The sequence below is a fragment of the Embiotoca jacksoni genome, unplaced genomic scaffold, assembly GCF_022577435.1.
Source record: "Embiotoca jacksoni isolate LCO1_2020_lvr unplaced genomic scaffold, fEmbJac1.0.p SCAF_50, whole genome shotgun sequence".
Lineage (NCBI taxonomy): Eukaryota > Metazoa > Chordata > Actinopteri > Embiotocidae > Embiotoca > Embiotoca jacksoni.
This window is the reverse complement of record NW_027185404.1, coordinates 845,574-865,000: the sequence shown is the minus strand read 5'-3', so window position 1 is coordinate 865,000 and position 19,427 is coordinate 845,574. Positions and strand designations below refer to the sequence as shown.

The following is a 19,427-nucleotide window of genomic DNA, read 5'->3' as shown; positions in this document are numbered from 1 at the left end:
AGGCTCCTTCCTGTGATTCCTGCCCCACCTGCTAATCATGAATGGAGAACAGGTGATCCCACTCTTCCCTGTTCACATTATCTGGAGCAATTATATTAATTGTTCATCCTAAGAGGGAGTTTCCCTGATTATTGGAAAACCAACTGTTGCAGGTTGAAGGTTGTGCTGCTACATTTTCCAGGTGGAGGTCTCCTTTTCTTGCCCTGAGTTATCTCCTGCATGCCTTTTTCTTTTCTTTTTTTGCTGTGTCTCCTGAACCTGTGTTCTTGTGTTACAGTGTGTGTGTGTGTGTGTGTGTGTGTTTTCCATACTGGTGGTGGTGAAGCACTCTGGGACCGACCCTTTCACCCCCCCCCCCCCCCACACACACACACACACACCCCTGTGCTGGTGATGTGGTCGGTGTAACAGAAACTTTAGAGTTTTTAGAACATCCTTTTGTAATAACTTGACTTTTATTATGTTTTTTTTTTTTTTTTACTAATTGGAGGAATGCACCTGCTTGATTTTCAATAAATGTTCCAACCAGAAACTCACGACTCAGCATATTTGATAATTCTGTGGGTGAAATTCCCAGAGTGGCGTTGCAGGCTCTTGTAGTCCGAGGCCCTGTTAGATGGCCCGGTCACAATATGAAGGAACAATCATCTCAGCAGCACTTCATCAATCACATGTCTGTGGTGTAGTGACAGAAGTCACAAGGAAAAAAATAATCTGATGTGACGGATCAAAGACTCCTTGCACCATGTCAATAAGTGACTCATACCATCCCTGTAGAGAAGCATGGTGGCGGTAGCATTATGATAGGGGAGCCGTCTCAGCAGTAGGGACAGAGAGAAGGATGAATGCAGCCTAAAGAGAGATCCTTGAAGAAAAGCTGATGTTCACCTCTCCGTGAACCAAAGCATCCAACCAAACAGCCAAGACAACAACAACAAAAGCACAATGCTGCTCGAGGATAAATATAAAAACTCCTTTTATTGCAAAATTCAAATCCTTCACATTTACAGACTTCTTACAGATATCTTAAATGTTGCTGCACAAATATTTATGTCTTCTATCTGTCATATTCCTGTGAGGCTGAAAGGGTTTGTTCATACATAACTAAACAGGTGATCAACAGCATAATAACACTTTAAATCACATTAATGTTAAAACACAGAAATACATGAAGTCAGAAACAAAGGAAGGAACTGATTGATTATATTATGTTGGAACCTTTTTATCTCTCAGATGGAGAACTGCTCCTCTGATGAATATCATCCACAGCTGAAAATTAACTGCATCAAATATACTGAACATTTATGTTTTTTTCCCAAACAGCTCAAAGAGCAGTGAGAAAAGTTCAAAGTAGTTCTCCATCTCCTAAAAAACAAATGGTTTGGAACCACTAACATTACACCAACACACTGTGAGCTGTTATCCAATCCGAGATCCTCCACTGAAACACCACAGTGATAAAAAAAACTAATGTTAAAGAAGGGCTGAAGGTTGTTTCTATGTGTGGTTCCACTGATCTGTTCTGATCCGAGAACCCGTTGATGGCATCCTCATGAACCCACCGAGCTTTGAGCATCCTAATATTTGAGTTCAGTCCAACAGAGTTACATGAGCCAGTTATAGACAAAATTATTGTAAAATGATTCTATTCACACATCTTTTCCTTTGTTTCTCCTTTTTAAATAAGATCCACACTGATGACTTCGTCACGGTTCTTCCTTCAGGTTCTCCTGTTCGTTCAAGTGCAGCCTTGTGGAACAGTTTAAATGACTAGAATCAAAGCAGCTGTGTGTTGATGGAGATGCAGGATGCAGGATGCGGGATGCATCATGCTACTTCCATGAACACATCAGTTCACACAGACTGATCCATTTAAATGTAGAACAACATAAACATGTGGCACCTCCATGTTTCTACTTCTCTGTACAGTTCAGGCAGACTTTAGTGTAGGAAAATCAAACTAATAAATCGGTAAATAAAAACATCACTTTTGCGGTTGTATTTTTAGTCTTTTGTCCCTTGAGGGCCCCGGAGGCCCCGGAGGTACCGGTGGCCCCTCTGATAGGCTGATGAAGACTGTGGCTGGTGAACGTGCAGCTGGTTTCACACCACCGGTTTCCGTTCGGAGGACAGAACAGAGTCCTGCTGTCCTCACATGTCAGAGACTTCTTAAAGAACATGTGAACTCACGTATGTTATAAAACAATCACACACTCATATGTACAGTGACCCGGGTCAGCTGCTGGAATTATTCACACTGAGTAACAGTGACGGGGGGACTTGATGGCCGTCCACATCTGTGCAGACGTTCAGCGGATCCTTTAATGGACAGCAGGAGGAATGATTACCACAAATAAAATCAGTTTTATTTGTAAAAAATTAATTGTTGTTCACTAAATTTCACATTTTTCAAACCTCTAATCTTATCCTTTTGTTTGGGTTTTCAGGTGAAAAACTTGTGTAAGTCTAGACCAGTGGTTCTCAACTGCTGGGTCTCGACCCAAATGTGGGTCGTAATGTGTGCGTGAAAAAAAAAAGGTGGAGCGAAAAACTTCTGCTGCTGCACTTTTATTTTGAAGGTGATACATTTCCCATGATGCAATGTGAGTGCAGAGTTAGCTGACAGCGTTGCCGTGACAATAACGATAAAAACTAACATTACATCAGTAGTTCGGACTCATTGGGACATTTCGAAACAGGTTCAGATCAGTGTTTTCATCATATTCTGGATGAGTGGTTTTTTATTTCATATTTTTATACAGTTTATTTTAGACTTTTCAAACTGGACAAGATAAAACTTCTTTTTATGCTTTTTATTTTATTGTGTTTTTAGCTCAAGTTGCACTATTTTTAATAGTATATAAGTGTGTTGTGTATTACTGCACCATTTTTAGTCAAATAAATTTGATCAGCTCAAACACTCTGTGACTTGATGACTTGAAGGATGTGGATCCTGAGGCTGGACCGGTCCAGAACCACTGATGTAGACACAACTGAGCCCATTATTCCTTTTTAAGCTTCGTACTATAACCTGACAGTCGGAGTACTAACAGCAGCTACGGGGACATGTCGATCAGGTCCATTAAACCAGTGTTTCTTCCATGAGAATATAAAGATTAAAAACATATCAGGCTTTGAGTCCAGATATAGAAGCATAAAAAAATCAGTGGCTTCACTTTACAATCCACTGAACAGTGTTTCTGCCTTCCGTTTGACTTTAATTTACTTGTAAAGGATGAAAATGATCCCACAACCACTGACAACATCAGAGAACAGATCACTATCTGACCAGCCTTCATCTTATCATCATGATTATCATCATCACCATCATGCCTCTGACCAACCGGATTCTTTAAACAGTCTGACTGTGGAGGACAGTGAGAGTGAATACCTCCAGACTGCGAGGTGTTACCGCTTCAGGAGGATTCTGGGACTGCACCTGGTTCTGGTTCTGATGGCTGAGGTAGTCGACTTGTTGTGGGGAAGCCCCTTCGTAGAGCCCTTGGTAGTGCTACAGTGGCTGCTGTCCCTGGTCCTGTCCTCCGCGGTCCCCTTGGAAGAGGATTTTACAGCACCTTTAGAGTTGTGAATGGTGGAACCGCTGGCTGGTGAAGTACACTTGGTAATGTTCTTGTTGGTACCCTTGTTCGTCCCCTTCGCGGTGTGCTTGGCAGAGTAACTGTCGGCTGGCTCGGTGTGGATGAATGCAGACGTCACTAAGTCGAGAGCAGCTGTAGTTTTAGATTTCGTCCTCAGGTCAGCGGTCCTCTGAAGTGGCTTTGGGATCGTAGCGGTCCGCTTCGTCTGGAGCGTCGTTTCCGTCACGATGACCTCACTGACGGGCGTGAGGTCACAGTTTGTGATGACATCAGTGAAGCTGACCCGTTCACCTGTCGGACCGAACTGTTCTCTGTGAAGTTGGTCCTTCGGGTCCTCGCTGACAAGACTCACCTCTCCTCCACCGTCACGTGCGTCCTGTGGAAGCTCTCTGTCATGGTTCGCAGAGGCTCCACTCACATGGTTCGCCAAGGCTCCACCCACATGGTTCATAGAGCCTCCACCCACATGGTTCGCCAAGGCTCCACCCACATGGTTCATAGAGGCTCCACTGACATGGTTCGCAGAGGCTCCACCCACATGGCTCACGCCCTCCGCTCCATCACCGTCTGTCTGTGGGACCTCCGATGAGCCATCTTTGTTCTGCAGCGCTCTAATCTTCTTCGATGACTGATTGTCCGGAGGAGCCTGATGTGGGGGGGCGGGGCTGGTGTCCGGTGGGAGGCCCCTCCTCCTCCTGGACACCCTCAGGATCGCCGGGTTGTCACCAAGCTGTCGTGTCACCGAGCCGTTGGTCAGCGGTGTCTGAGTCCAGTGAGAAGTTCTTCCTGAGTTCTGGAGCGTGTTGAAGGTTCTGGTGCTGCTGCAGGCAGTCTGTGGGGGGAGAGGAAGGTGCTGGTTCTGAGGCAGCTGGTGGTTGTGTTGCAGGGAGAGGTGTTTGTTGCTGGTGTCCTGGGTTCTGTCCGTGGTTCTGCCTGGGAGCTGGCGGCCCTGTTTACAGGTACCGCTCGGCCTGGGGGACTGTTTGCTGCCGACCCCCGTTCTGGGCTTTAAAGGGCTGACAGACCTGACACAGGAAGTTCTTTGTTCGGAGACTCTAGTCACCATGGCAACCTGCAACAGACAAAAATCATGTGTTTGTATTGAGACCGGGGGATGAATATTTTAGCAGCTGAGACGTCATGTTCTCCAGAACCACTGTGTCACTGAACCACACCAGAACCAAGACACCTGTCTGTCAGTGTTCAGCCTTCATGATACAACCAGACATCATCATCACCTCAGAGAGGATGATCAGACCTCGTTAGTCCTCCTGACCTGTAGGGAGAGCTGGCGAGGTCTCAGCAGGTGTCTCCCGTCCTCCTCCTCCCCCTCTCGGCTCTTCCTCTCCTGTCTCTCCTCCCGGTCCCTCCTCCTCTGTGCTCGGGCTGTCAGAGGGCAGAAGGAGGCAGCCGCTGCAGAGCCTGCAGGCCTCCCTCTGGGAGTCCGGGCGTCCCGCTGACCTGAAGGACGGTCGGCAGGGAAAGAAGTACAAAAACGAGATCACCTCGTGGTTAATCTGTTTTATAATCTAAAACTGACCCAAATCATTCAAGTTTTAAGAGACATAAGATTAAGAGATTGATAGGAATTACTGCCAACTGGTCAACATAGTCTCCCTGTTGCCATGACAACAGATGATGCTTGAACCTGACACAAAAATCTACACAATCTGCAGTTCAGATCAGAGTCACACATTCAGGATGTGACCACACGTGGATGATGGACACATTGTGTTTCTGCTCCATCGCTGATTGACAGACAGAGAGACTGAGGTCACAGGGAAGGTGACCTTTGACCTCTTTGATTATCAAATGTCTTTTCGGACATTTGTTCTGAAGTTTTGTCATAACTACTTTGTGAATTCTGGAGTTATGGCATGAATGTGTTTTTGTGAGGTCACAGTGACCTTTGACCCCTTAAAATCTCAAGTCTCCAGTTCAGTTTGTGTCAAATTTAAAGAAATCCTCTGACGGTCTTCTTGAAAACAGGACGGATGGATAGACAGACGTCTGCTCCCTCCACAGGTCAGTACCTGTGATTCTCCTGAACTCGCTCCTTTCAGCTGCAGCCTTGTGATTGGTGGAAAGACAGGAAGTCAGATGGCGACTGTCAGCGGGCTCCTTCTCTCGTCTACCCGGTAAGAAGGCCATGTTGCTCGGCAACGCTGCTGAACCTGATGAGAGAGAACGTGCTGTTATTGATTATGATGTGTGTGTGTGTGCGTGTTTGTGTTTGTGTGTAGGTTCAGTGTAAATGACTCCTCTCTTTGTAATGAGTCTTGGTTTTACTCCGTGTGCATCACTGCATCAGCTGACAGCTCTCTTTATCCTCTGACGGTCTTCTTGAAAACAGGACGGACGGATAGACAGACGTCTGCTCCCTCCACAGGTCAGTACCTGTGGTTCTCCTGAACTGGCTCCTTTCAGCTGCAGCCTTGTGATTGGTGGAAAGACAGGAAGTCAGATGGCGACTGTCAGTGGGCTCCTTCACACATCTAAATGTGTGTGAGAGGGGCGGAGCCTAGGCTGCAGGGCGTCCGTCACTCTGCCTGCTGTCAGCTGCACACTACGACTGTCAGACTTCCTCCTGCTCATCCAGCTCCTCTCTGGGAAACAGTCCTGACACTCAGCCATCCAGCTGACAGCAGCTGCTCAACTCTTGGTTGCAGCTCTGCTGGATTTTCACTGTTACTCTGTTCATTGTTCGCTGCCTCTGAACGAGCAGCAATAGATCTTCTTCTCTTAGAGCAGATCATTGTATCTGTGTTGCTCCTGTATTACATATCTGCAGGAGGCAGGAGGAGACAGATCCTCCTCTTCACCTACAGCTGACTCCTCTCGGCAGCACTTTTAGAATCGATGCCGGGCGGACAACATGCAGCTCACTGCTTGTTTTTGTTGCTTTGAGAAAGCAAAAGGAAACGCTCGCTCCTCCTCTCTGTCATAATTCAGGATTGTAGGGTGGTAGCCTTTTAATTTAATTTCAGAAACAATTATCATACCCACAGTAGTGCGTTATATAATAATAATAATAACAATAATAACAATAATAATAATAATAATAATAATAATAATATGTGTCTCGGCTGCTGTCCCTGACTGTGTGATCGTTCAGACCTCCAGCGGTCATGTATTGGGCACCTTGTAGAGATTCACCTCTCAGACAGAGGAAGGACAGGAAGTCCTCGGTCTTCGGTCGCCGTCGGGACAGACAGGTGACGACGGCCAGGTTGTGGGCGTGGTTACTCTGCGCTGATGTCATCAGCACCGACGGCCCCGGAGAGCTGGGAGGGGACTGGGCGAACTTCCTCTGCGCCTGCAGCCGCGGTCTGTTCACACACACACACACACACACACACACACACACACACACACACACACACACACACACACACACACACACACACACACACGATAAATCTTATTTTCCTTATCCCTCTCTCTGCATCTTCCTGCAGGTTCCTCTCCAGCTGTTTCCAGGTGTTGCTGAGACTCAGGAGAGTACTACCTTTTGCTGGCCGGGTCGTCCTTGTCCCGGTGGATGCTGGCGGCCCGGCGCTGGGCGGCCCGGGTCTCTAAGGACCAGCTCCAGCTGGGACTGGCGGACAGCAGTGACTGACACCGGCTGATCCCGTTAACCAGAGAGCCTTCAGGGAACAAGAGGAGTCACAGGAAGCAGGTTCACTATGAAAAACCGGCTACACTTGCAGCAGCATATAAAACATAAACAATTAATATATAATAAATAAATATAAACAATACATCCTGCGACTTTACCACCAACAATATATCTTCATCACCTACGTGCAATACTTATCAATGAAGGGACAGAAGAGGAGGAGTTAGGAAGAGGAGTGATGAAGGTACAGGAGAGAGGAGGAGTGATGAAGAGGAGTGATGAAGGTACAGGAGAGGAGGAGCAGTGATGAAGAGGAGTGATGAAGGTACTGACCGCCGAGGCTCATGGGAGTGTGTGACCTCAGAGTCCTGGCTGGGACCGGAGGGCTTAGCAGCGCCGCGGTGTGTTTAGGTGTGTAGTTCTTTGCTGAGTGAGTTGTGCGTGTGTGTTTGGCACCGTGTGTGTACTTAGAGTTGAGCAGCAGCAGTGTGTTGTGTGTGTTGTGTGAGCGCAGCGTCCTCTGGAACAGACGAGGAGGATGCTGCAGGTGTGTGTGTGGTACAGTGTGTACTTTCCCTGTGCACAGTGTGGAGGGCGTTGTGTTGCTCTGCAGTGTGTGAGTACATTTACTTTTTGGTGTGTGTGAGTCCTGAGACGTTTTCTGCCCTTTGTTTGTGCGTTCATGAGTGTGTGTGTGTTTGGACACGTGTGTGTTCTGTGTCTGTCTCTGCGTGTTTCGCGGTCTGCAGGCGACTCTCTTGTGTTGCGTGTGCGCACTCGTCCTCGTGCGTGTGTGCGTGTGTTTCCGTGCAGGTAGCGTCGCCGTCTTTCGTGGCGCGTGCACGTGTGTGTTTTTGGCGGTGCGCTTGTGCGCACGCTTGTGCACGTGCGTGTGTTTGTGTGTGGCGCGGTGTTTGTCTCTGAATTCCCGGAGCGAGAGGAACAGAACTTTGCGGACCAGACGTTCTTCACACCACGGCATCCCGTCGCTGATGTCCTGCACACACACACACACACACACACACACACACACACACACACACACACACACACACACACACACACACACACACACAGACAGACACACAGACACAGACAGACAGGCAGGCAGGCACACACACACACACACTCACACACAGTAGAAATCATCATATTACATCAAACGAAAAACATTTTAACATTTTCTCAAATTGTGACTTGTAATTTCCAGCAGTGACTTCCTGACATTCAGACCGATTGATTATTGTTGTTAAGTCTGAGGACAAATCGCCATGACAACTCTGATCATATTCAAGCTGCATTCTTTGATGAATATGTGTTGTAATAAAGGTGTTTATGCTTCATGTGTACAAGTTGACACCATCTTATTTTATGTTATTTGATCTTATTTCATGTTATTTCATCTTGTCATGTTATGTTGTTATTTCATCTTATTTTGTGTTATTTCATCTTATTTTATGTCATTTCATCTTATTCTATGTTAGTTTATGTTATTTAATCTTATTGTTATTATATATATACACATACATAATAATACCAGTCTGCAGACAGCCGGCTCAGACTGACTCCTGATGTTTCCTGACGTTCCCTGACGTTTCCTGAAGTTCCCTGAAGTTTCCTGATGTTCCCTGACATTTCCTGAAGTTTCCTGACATTTCCTGAAGTTCCCTGACATTTCCTGAAGTTTCCTGACGTTTCCTGAAGTTCCCTGATGTTTCCTGACGTTCCCTGACGTTCACAGACGTTTCCGGATTTTCCGTGATGTTTCCTGACATTCCCTGATGTTTCCTGATGTTCCCTGATGTTCCCTGACGTTCCCTGATGTTCCCTGATGTTCCCTGTGTGGTCCACTCAGCTGTAATAACAGACTGGAGACACTGTCACCTGAACTGACGAGCTGAACTTCACCTTCTACACAAAGACATGTTTGTTTCTTAGAAAGTTTGAGTTTTTAAGAAAGATTTGAATTCATGTTCATGCAAATACCATTTTATCCAATAACATATTGTTTAATTAATTTTGGACTAAATAGCATCCAGTGATATTGCAGTGAGCCCAGTGTTAAGAATATATTCCACCATATGAATATGTTGGTGCAGTTTATCGAGCCACTCTGGTTCATACTGAGGTGGATGGTTGATTTCAGTTTTGATTGGGTTTATTTTAATTAAATGCATCTTTTTTTATTGTTCTTTGTTTCTTTCTTTCCTTCGTATTTCATTGAAATCTTGTGTCATTTTTCATTTTGTAATCAATCTTTACATTTTGTGGATTATACTCAGACCGTCCCGTCACGACAGGCCTTCTGATTAGAGGAAAACAAATCACTGCCTGGTGAAAAACAACATTAAATATATTTTATTTGGATCTAAAGTCATGGAAATTGAATAATAGCACATTGATAAAGTTAATACCTTAAGTTTATCTCAATTACATGACTTCATGCCCGAACGTTTTAACATGTGATGTGATGAGATTTCAATATTGATAATTAAAACTTGGTTTATGTTGAATGTGTGAGTCCTTTTTGGGTTTCTTAAGGTTTTCCCTTAAATTAAGGAGGTTTTCTCTTTTGAACCTGTGAGGTGTTGATCAGCTTCTAAAACACACTCATTCAGTTGAAGTTGACTCGTTCCAGTGTGTCAGGTTTGTTTTATTCTTTAACGTTATATAAAGAAGTATTTCAAAGACAATCTGCTGATTCCATCACCACAGCTGTAAAACATCAAACTGTCTGAGAGAACAGAAAGTGTCACTCACATATTTCTTCTTGATGATGTTGCGTTTGGGTCGGTCTGTACTCATCGTGCTCAGCAGACACAGAGCAGCACATGAATTATGGAAGTCCTCTTTCTGCTGCGACTCTCACTGCAGCTGATCAAATGTAACGTCCACAGCTGCGTCCTGGAAAATGAGACGTACAGAAAAAAGATTTATAGAATTTAAACTGGATGATGAAACCACAGAAATCAGATGTCTTCAGACACGTTCACTCTGTGTTTAACCTGCAGGCAGCAGCAGAAGTCATGAAACAGATAAAAAAACAAAGGTTTTTATCTGTAATGACTTGTTTAAGTGCTGTGAACTCTGTCAGCACTGTGACTAGAAGTAATTTTCAGGCTTCTTTTGTGTTGATACTCAACAAACTGCAGTCCAGTTTGTTTTGTGCAGTCAGCATAATCTGTCATAATCAGAATAACGCTGATTCAGAAAAGGGAAACAGGAAGTTTGGTTTAAAGAGTATTTTCCTCACTGAACTTGTCTTTTGGACTTTTCTCCATTAAACAGTGTAGAACTGTATTTTCCAGGATTTCAGAGACCTTCACAAATGAGCAGAAAGTTTCTCCTTCATGGACTTATCTCAGTGAAGGGCACAAACATGGAAACTGATGATGAGGGACAGAAGTGCATTTAAAACTAATAATAATAACACTTGAGTCGGTGGTGTCGATGCTCCACTGCAGGGCGGTCCTCTGCGACCGGAGCCCGCAGCCGGTGGGAGGACCTGATGTTCGGCTGTGAGGAGCTCCACAGACGGATGTCAGCCTCCATCCTGCACCCGTCAGGACCCTCTGCACTGAACACCACCGGTTAACTCCGGCCTCATTAACAATACAGTAGATGACTAACGTGTAAAACAATGAATGCTGCAGCAGGATTACCGGCCTACCGCCGTCACAGCCTCCCTCAAACACAGATGTGTGTCGGTGCACGGAGGAGCGGCGGTGAGGACGGCTGCCTTCATCTCCTCCGGTCCGCACCGGTGTCGGTCTCACAAAGCCGGTGTGTGGACATCGGGACATCACAGAGGACATCTGAGTCCTTAAACAAAGCAGACATGACAGATGGACTGGATCACCCACCTCAAGCAGGATTACCGGCCTGTATCATGGGCACGACGGCAGCCTGAGGGCACGGCACACGGACACGCGCAACCTGCTAAGAACACCGAAACAGCGACTCATTTGAAACCCGCCACCGGCTCCGGTGGGCCGTTAACCGGTCCGTGTGTCAGTGTGCCGCCTGGAGTCAGCACCTGCACGGCTGCTGAGAGCAGGGAGGCGGCACCGCTGCGGTCATGTGAGCCGCCGCTGCCGAACCAAGGCCAGCCCCGGTCCTACTTCAGGGGGCGTGTCTTTTACAGAAACGTGCCAACGTCATCGGCCGCCGCGCTGGGTCACCGCTATTGCGCCTGCGCGTCCACCATGTCGGAACGGCGAAGGTCCGCCAGTATTTAAACACAGAGACGTGGACCTGCCATCTGAACCGATGTTCATTAAATGGGTGTTATGACCGAGATGAACTGGTTACTTACTGGGATTAAACTCAGTAATTTACTGGGATTAAACTCAGTAATTTACTGGGATTAAACTCAGGAACTGGCCGCGAAGCTAATTAGCTCTGTGTTAGCATTTACCTTATAAAAGACCACAACTTCCGGTGGAACAAGCTCAAGCCTCGCTGCTCATCCTGGATTTTATTTGTTTTATTCTGCTTTAATAAAAACAGCAGCTAGTTACGTTCGGATAAAAACAGCAGAGAATTACAGACTTCTTCAGACTCACCCTGATCTAACAGCTCACTGGCTAAAATGTTTGACCAACAATGTGTAACTTTTAATTTTAATGGCGTTTTTAAGCTTTAATTTATGTATTAAAATGATTTATTTTTTTAAACTGTTGTTGGGTTGATGAGAGCTTTTATCAATTTTCAGAGAAGCTGAATAAATGAATTCAAAATATTCCACATATATGAGGGTGGCACTACAGTGTTTAGTGGTGAAACTACATGTTTGGTGGGATGTGGACTTTTTTTTTAATATAACAAAATTAATCACAGACTGGTTTGAAGGAGATGACGTTTGATTTATCACAGAAAAGAAACTCGATTGTCTTTCATGTTTGTTTGTCCTCTCATCTCTCATTTAAGTTTTGTTCTGGTGGGGTTTTTTATGTTAATAATACGATTATGAGAAATAAGCAATAAATGTGTGTGCTGTCATGATTCTTGCAGAGTGATCGGCTGCCTTTTTTAAATGTATTTAATCAATTAATTAAAAATCGTGTGTGACTGAGTATTTGTTTTCTTTGCGGGTCTTTCCTAACTTCCTCAACACCTGACACTGAAGAGGAGCCAATCAGCGGGGCGGCAGGTGTGCTAATGAGGCGGAGAAGGACTCTCCTCAGGTCACAACTCGGACTCCGGCACTTGTTCTTGCTGCTCCTGGTTGTCAGACCATGTTGTTGTTCACATGGCTTCTTTGGAGCTCGTTTCACGGAACACGGGGAGGTCCGGTCCAGCGCGCGACGTGGTCGGAGGAGGTGAAAACGGAGCAAGCTGGATCCCCGTTATTCCACCGCCTCCCCGTGTTCCTGCACGCGCCACAGCCGCTCGTAGCTCACGAGCTGCTCCGGCCTGGCACCCATAAAACGACGCTTCCCGCCGGACTGACCGCGCTGCTGTTACCGCCAACGAGACAACAGCAGAGCGTGCAGGGGACAGGCGCACGCGCTGTGGAGGTCTGGTGCGGGATAGATAAGATCTCGGTGCGCGTGGACCGCCTCCAGCTGCGTGCGTGGACCGTGCCATTCCTGTTCCGGCTGGGCTCGTGTGAAGCCAGCCGAGTGAGCCCGCGCTTCCTGTATTTCCACCATGGACTGGCGGAATGCGGCGGGGAGTCAAAGGTCAGGACACCACTGGTGTTACATACACATCCAATAATTCAATTAGGCCTACGGTGGAGGAATATTTGAGTTCATAACAAACATATGAAGTCCAGTAGGTCTACAACGGGTCCAGTAGGTCTACAACAGAAACAGTGGGTCTACAACAGAAACAGTGGGTCTACAACGGGTCCAGTAGGTCTACAATGGAAACGGTAGGTCTACAATGGAAACGGTAGGTCTACAACGGGTCCAGTGGGTCTACAACGGAAACAGTAGGTCTACAACGGGTCCAGTTGGCCTGCAACGGAAACAGTGGGTCTACAACGGGTCCAGTGGGTCTACAACGGGTCCAGTGGGTCTACAACGGGTCCAGTAGGTCTACAATGGAAACAGTAGGTCTACAACGGGTCCAGTTGGCCTGCAACGGAAACAGTAGGTCTACAACGGGTCCAGTAGGTCTGCAACGGGTCCAGTAGGTCTACAACGGGTCCAGTAGGTCTACAACGGAAACAGTAGGTCTACAACGGGTCCAGTTGGCCTGCAACGGAAACAGTGGGTCTACAACGGGTCCAGTGGGTCTACAACGGGTCCAGTAGGTCTACAACGAAAACAGTGGGTCTACAACGGAAACAGTTTGAGACTTTTGTTCTCTAAAGAGTTAAACTTGAGGATCTTCATGGTTTTTATTGGTATTACATTTCTATGGATTGAAAAATGAATTTTTATAATCCTCAGGTTGTTGGTGGTCAACTGGTGTATACCTACTCACTGTCCTACAGTCCACCTCCAGAAGGCGTAGTCATCAGAGTTCCACCACTCAGCCTTCCCATCCACTGCCACTACAACAGGTAACTCCTCCACCCTCCCATCCACTTCCACTACAACAGGTAACTCCTCCACCCTCCCATCCACTGCCATTACAACGGATAACTCCTCCACCTTCCCATCCACTGCCATTACAACAGGTAACTCCTTCACCCGCCCATCCATCTGTCACTTCCTGTCTCAGGGCATTAGGCAGCGTTTAGAAGTATTCTGTTATTTTCTGATCCTGCGTCATCCTGGGATCCAGAATCCGACTTTACCTGCCATCATTGAGGCTGAACTTTAAATACATCGATGAAGAGACTTGTACAGGAGACTGAGGCGAGATGACCAATTACCATCCATCAGTGATGTCATCGTTGGTTTGTGAACGTTATGAATCCTCCAGTTCAGATTCTGTCCGTCACCATCTTGCTAGTTCGGAGCGGTTTGGAGCAGGAAGTGTTCGTATTTGGACGAGCTGGGGGAGGAGCCAGCGGTGTCTCTAACTGATCTGATTAGAAACCTGACGATACTACGTCCCGCCCACCGATAGCTGTAACCTGACTGCACCACAGGCCTGTCAATCAAACAGACACCCCCAAAAACGGGTCTTTTTGAATCTTATTTTCTGATTAATGAGGGATTATTTTCAGATGGACCTCCAGAAAACTAATCTGGAAGAGTCAATTTATCAAATGAGATGTAGAAAACTTGTGGAGAAAATTTTATTGAGTGAGAATTTCATGAGAGAAGTTGAATGGGAGTCTATGGAGCCGGAGGCTTTTTGGAGCCGACCTCTAGTGGCATTCGGTGGTATTGCAGCTTAAGACATTTCCGCTTTGGCCTCATTTTTTAGAGCCGGAAGCTACGAACACTTTTATATTCAGTCTGGTCGGGATACAGAAGACTGTCTGAAGTCAGATGAGTCCCTGCTTTGGTCACAATTCACTCTTCAGTTTGTTTTTTCTAACCTTTACTTTTAAATAGTAGCACAAGTACAAATTTATGAATGCAGTCATAGAAACGGATACTAAGAACAGAACTAGTTGATAAGACAGAAACTGGACAATAACAAAGGTGAAATACTGAAGTAAAGCACTGACCAGCTGGCGGGAAAAAAAACAGAATGTAACTTTATTGTCCTCAAAAATGGAGCTCACTTTGAGATTTGTCTCCTCTGGCCACCTGATGTCACCGTGGAAACGGGTGTTTATCTTCGAGTTTGTTATAAAGATAAAGAGCAGACAAAATCATTAGGAACATGCTTAATGTGAATTACTGTGCGTCCATTTCCCCGATGATTTCATCTGATGTGTGAAAATCCCTTTTTTCTGTTTCAGGTTTCATTACTCGTACCAGGTCGGTTTCAGACCTCAAGTTCAGCACACGACTTTCCTGAAGAGCATCCGGAGTAAACTCGCCTTCAACCTCACCGTCTGCAACGGTAACAGGAAGGCTTCGTGATCACCCTGAATATCTGGAAATGTCCTGCAGCTTTTCGTGTGTGTGTGTGTGTGTGTGTGTGTGTGTGTGTGTGTGTGTACACCAGCCCAGTGGGAGCCCCTCCCTCGAGGCCGCTGGTTGTTTTTGGGGGAGCCGGTGTATTTCGTGGCCCAGGCCGGCGCTCCGCTGGTGGGGGAGAGGCTCTATGTGGACTCATGCTACGCTACGAGCTCCAAAGATCCAGACAGCCTTCCCAGAGTGGATATTATTTCAAACTATGGGTACGTCTCCTGTAGCAACAGTCACACACACACACACTTCTTAGCGAGGTTGACTGCCTCTTTAATCGATGATTTTTGTACCCTTTGGTTGCAGCTGCATGATGGACAGCAGGAGGGAGGGCAGCCGCTCTTACTTCCTGTCAGGAGGAGGAGGAAGTGTGATCAAGTTCTCTGTGGATGCGTTTCTCTTCAGAGGAGTCTCTCAGGTAAAACCACAAGTTTTAATGAGAGGTGTCTCGTACTCTGAGAGTCGACCTCTTCGCAGACTAAAGCTGGACTGAACTGTGGAAGTAAACCGTGATGTCTCAAAGTTATAAAATAACTTCCTGTAGGTGTTTTACACAATCGTCCACCATCTCTGACATCAGCTTGATGAATTTTATTTAGCTGTTGATGTTTGAAGGTTTCTTGGATGTTCTGCCAATTCACATCCTCCCACAACATTTCAAGTCTGGACTTTGACTCCGCAGCTTCTTTTTAAGATGTTACTCAGTGGATTTGTTCGTGGACTGAGGTTCATTATCCTGTTAAAAAAAATCCACTTCTGGTTCAGCTTCATCTTTTGAACTTTGACACCAACTGCTGCAGGATTCCCTGCAGATCCTGGATGAAGTTTTTTACATTGGACCGTCTGCTCTGGTCTGAATCTGCTGCAGCAGGCAGTCCTGCACAAACTGAAATCTACACCCCTAAAAGATAATTGTCCTCACTTTCCTTATTTCTGATCATCTGGAGATCTTTTTAAATCTGACGGACGTCCGCAACCTTTTCTCTAAAGGCTTCAGGCCTCTTTAGATCTCAGTGTGATGACATCACAACTTTCAGCAGCACAGAGAGCAGCAGAGCCTCGAGGTCAGAGGTTTAACTCAGACTGGTTCCACCGGTCCATCGATCAGGAGGTTCTGATCACTGGAACCTGGTTCTGATCTGATGGATCTGAACTTGTGATAAATGTTGGGGTGGACTGAACTTTTCTTTTTTTTGTATTTATTTAAATGATGAACAGTCAATTTGATTTATGTCATCAAATCACGAGAAGTTATTTCAAGGCATTTAACACGGAGTTCATTTTAGAAAAGAACCAAACAACAATAGTTCCCACGTGAAGAAAAACTCCCTTTAACATCATCATTCTGAAACGATACAAGTTATTAATGTTGATCTACTCAGAAGAAAATGTTTGTTTTTACTGATCCTTGATATTTTTTACACAGATTATTTAAACAAAAACTGCAGACTGACATGCGATTGTGTGTGTGTGTGTGTGTGTGTGTAGCTGCAGTTCCTCCACTGTTCGATGTCCGTCGGTGTCACACCATCACACACCGCAAAGTCCTGCAGCTACAACAAGGCTTCAGGCAGGTGAGCAAACAAAACTCCGACGACGTGGTTGGTACTCGTCAATTTCTAATGAGAATGACGATGAGGAATAACAACATGAAAACAGACACTGAACTTTTAACACCTGATTTGTCTCCTCTGTTTCTTCCATTTGCATGAGCACGTTCATGTGTGGCAGCGATAGAATAATAGTGACATTAGATAATTACTTTTCAAGCAAAGAAATCTTCCAATTATAAAAAAAAAATAAAGTCTGCAGGTGTGGGAGAGTAACAATATTCGTAATCAACGCTGCCACCTTGTGCCCACACACGTGCTGCACTGAGACTTGAAGCAGCAACTTTGAACACTGAAAAACTCAAAATTCACAAATATCACAATCTTTTTTCCTCCTTAAACATGAACATTATTGTCAATCACTAAATGTACCCAGTTATTAGACATTATTTATGTTAAAGGAAAACATTTAATCATCCTAAAATAAAATATTCTGACTTGAATTTCCTTCCTTCCTTCCAGTGTTCTGCTTCACGACAGTTGTTCTGTTTGGGTCGTTGTGTCTCTGATGAAGTCAACGGTGTGTATTAACGGAAAACTCTGCTCTGCGTGTGTAGGTGGGAGGAGCTTGAAGCCCCACCCTCCGTGTGCTCCTGCTGTGATTCCACGTGCACTGACGTAAACCTCTGTAAGTTCTCGATGTAGACAGAAAAAAACTACATCAGCTGGTATCTGAAGATTATTATGCCAGTAATTATAAAGGATCTGATTATTAGTGGTCACTGTGCAGGAAAATGTAATAATCATGTGGCGTTATCCATCTGTTCATGTAATAATAATAATGCTAAACTTTGTTTGTCTAACACCTACAATACAAGAAATGCCGCTCAGTGCTTCACAGCAAGAAAATGACATGCAGTGTTTCACATAAAAATAGATATTGAGGAACATAAAAACATGTTAAAATGTAATTTGAAAAAAGAAATAAATGCAAAAGAACAGATCAAATTACAGACGGAGACAGGACATTAGAAAGGAATGAAGAAATAAATTACGAGTTCAAATCAACATATACATCATTTTGACTTTATGTTTTTCTCTTAAGATGCTCTTAAGACGGTCAGTAGTGCAGGCTGGCTCATTGGACAGAAGAAGACGGGGACACCGAGGACGAAGGGGATGTCTTTTCAGGCGGAGGAGGGGCGAGATGGGGAGGACGGACTGGATGTCCACCTTAAAAAGGTCCAGACTTCTTCACGGGAACATGAGGAGGATAAACAGGAGGACACCGAGTGGGACACATCAGGACGGACAGAAGAGGAGGTGACGGAGGACAGACAGCTGGAACATCTGGCTACTGATGACATCATGTCAGATGAGAGTCGACCACATGAAGACGGAGCTGCTCGGGCCAGAGAGACGGTCCCTGTCTGTAAACAGGATCCTGGTGTTTGTTCTTCGAGGGGCGACGGTCCGTCCAACTCGGCCAGAGACGGTTCTGGTGCCGTCGGGACCACTGCAGGAGACATGATGTCCAACACCAGCAGCTACGTCTCTACTGAGGAGGCTGCTGTCATCTCAGTGTGTCTGAACATCAGCTGTGGTGGTAGTGAGAGAGTTGGACCTGGTACCGGGTATCCACCTGGTACCAGTGGACTCGGCTCGGTTCAGGATTTAAATATCTATGATAGTCTTTCTGGCAGTCGAGTGAAGACTGACATCAGGAGTATCAAAGGAGACGGTTTCAGAGAGTCAGGACACAGCGGACCGGAGGAGGAGAAGTTGGACTCTGTCCTGCGGTCAGAACCGATGAAGTACGTTAATAAATTAGTGGACAGGATGGCTGAGAAGAGACCGGGGAAAACAGGAGGTTCTGTTAACAGTAAAGGATCAGATGGAGAGGATCTTCTGCAGATCAGAGGGTTAGAATCGGACAAGTCCGGGTCCACAGAACTGTTCTGGGTCGATGAGGATCCTGGTGGGTCGGGTACTGACTCTGGAGCCGAAGATGAAGTTCTTCATCTGAGTCAGTTTACTGGAGGAGTGACGGCAGAGAAAAAAGACTCTGTTGGTTCAGAGGACGAAGACGAACCGAGTCACTCTGCTGTGGTGATGGTCACCTCCGCCCTGCCCAGCCCAGACAGTGGCCACCTGTTGGACAGGAAGTGGGCGGAGCTAGTGGCGGGATGGGACCTGCACAGTTTGGGTTTGACGGTGGAGCGGGCTGCAGGGGCTGATGGGAGTTCAGACAGATGCTGATTCTGTTCAAATCAGATTAATAAACTTGTTCTTGGAGAAACTTGATGTTTAAACAAAGCAGAGATGTGACGAAGGAACAGACTGAAATACACAAAAAAAAAATTGTACAATTCAACAGCCAATAAACTCATTAAGAAGCTCGGTGAGTTCAGTTGTTGAGTAGTCAGATGGTTCTGTGGCAGTATGATGTCATCACATCACACATCATCACAAACCTCAACGCAGTGACACGCTGTCAGTCAGACTCAACAGGAACTGGCAGTGGGACTTAATTACACGGGATATACTGTGGTTGATGTGTTTCAGTGTAGATGAGGGACATAAAGGGAGCTGAGCAGGGGAAAGGAGGTCCAACTGAAAGTCCTTTGAGTCAGAACTCATACAAACATCTGAGGGAGAAAATGATCAGTCTTAT

At 45.8% G+C, this 19,427-nt stretch overlaps 2 protein-coding genes across 6 annotated transcripts; one reads left to right on the top strand and one right to left on the bottom strand.

The window, feature by feature from the left end:
- Positions 1 to 959: 959 nt before the first annotated feature.
- LOC138211828 (uncharacterized) lies at positions 960 to 11,326 on the bottom strand. 5 transcript variants are annotated; one of them, XM_069171955.1, is made up of 8 exons: positions 10,881 to 11,326; positions 9,979 to 10,122; positions 7,552 to 8,215; positions 7,108 to 7,246; positions 6,741 to 6,928; positions 5,633 to 5,773; positions 4,876 to 5,060; positions 960 to 4,671 (listed from the first exon to the last, which is right to left on the bottom strand). In XM_069171955.1, the coding sequence occupies exons 2-8, from the start codon at positions 10,021 to 10,023 to the stop codon at positions 3,409 to 3,411; spliced, it is 2,625 nt and encodes an 874-aa protein (XP_069028056.1). In that variant the 5' UTR covers positions 10,024 to 10,122; positions 10,881 to 11,326; the 3' UTR covers positions 960 to 3,408. The 5 variants fall into 5 exon arrangements, with proteins under 5 accessions (XP_069028056.1, XP_069028054.1, XP_069028057.1 ...); XM_069171953.1 differs by having other exon boundaries at positions 11,082 to 11,326; XM_069171956.1 differs by having other exon boundaries at positions 6,756 to 6,928; positions 11,082 to 11,326.
- Positions 11,327 to 13,567: 2,241 nt separating this feature from the next.
- LOC138211845 (uncharacterized) lies at positions 13,568 to 19,427 on the top strand. Its single transcript, XM_069171991.1, has 7 exons — positions 13,568 to 13,732; positions 15,032 to 15,135; positions 15,241 to 15,415; positions 15,510 to 15,621; positions 16,692 to 16,777; positions 17,371 to 17,441; positions 17,859 to 19,427. Exons 1-7 carry the CDS (start codon positions 13,599 to 13,601, stop codon positions 19,010 to 19,012), a joined length of 1,836 nt encoding a protein of 611 aa, XP_069028092.1. The 5' UTR covers positions 13,568 to 13,598; the 3' UTR covers positions 19,013 to 19,427.

Bases quoted from the DNA above. Each gene is read 5' to 3' on its own strand.
- LOC138211828 (XM_069171954.1), bottom strand. From the start codon at position 10,023: ATGAGTACAGACCGACCCAAACGCAACATCATCAAGAAGAAATAT. The intron at 8,216-9,978 runs GTGAGTGACACT...GTGTGTGTGCAG, and splicing joins ACATCATCAAGAAGAAATAT to GACATCAGCGACGGGATGCC. The intron at 5,774-6,740 runs GTGCCCAATACA...CTCTCTCATCAG, and splicing joins GAGAGGTGAATCTCTACAAG to GTTCAGCAGCGTTGCCGAGC.
- LOC138211845 (XM_069171991.1), top strand. From the start codon at position 13,599: ATGAATTTTTATAATCCTCAGGTTGTTGGTGGTCAACTGGTGTATACC. The intron at 13,733-15,031 runs GTAACTCCTCCA...TTTCTGTTTCAG, and splicing joins ATCCACTGCCACTACAACAG to GTTTCATTACTCGTACCAGG. The intron at 16,778-17,370 runs GTGAGCAAACAA...CTGCGTGTGTAG, and splicing joins TACAACAAGGCTTCAGGCAG to GTGGGAGGAGCTTGAAGCCC.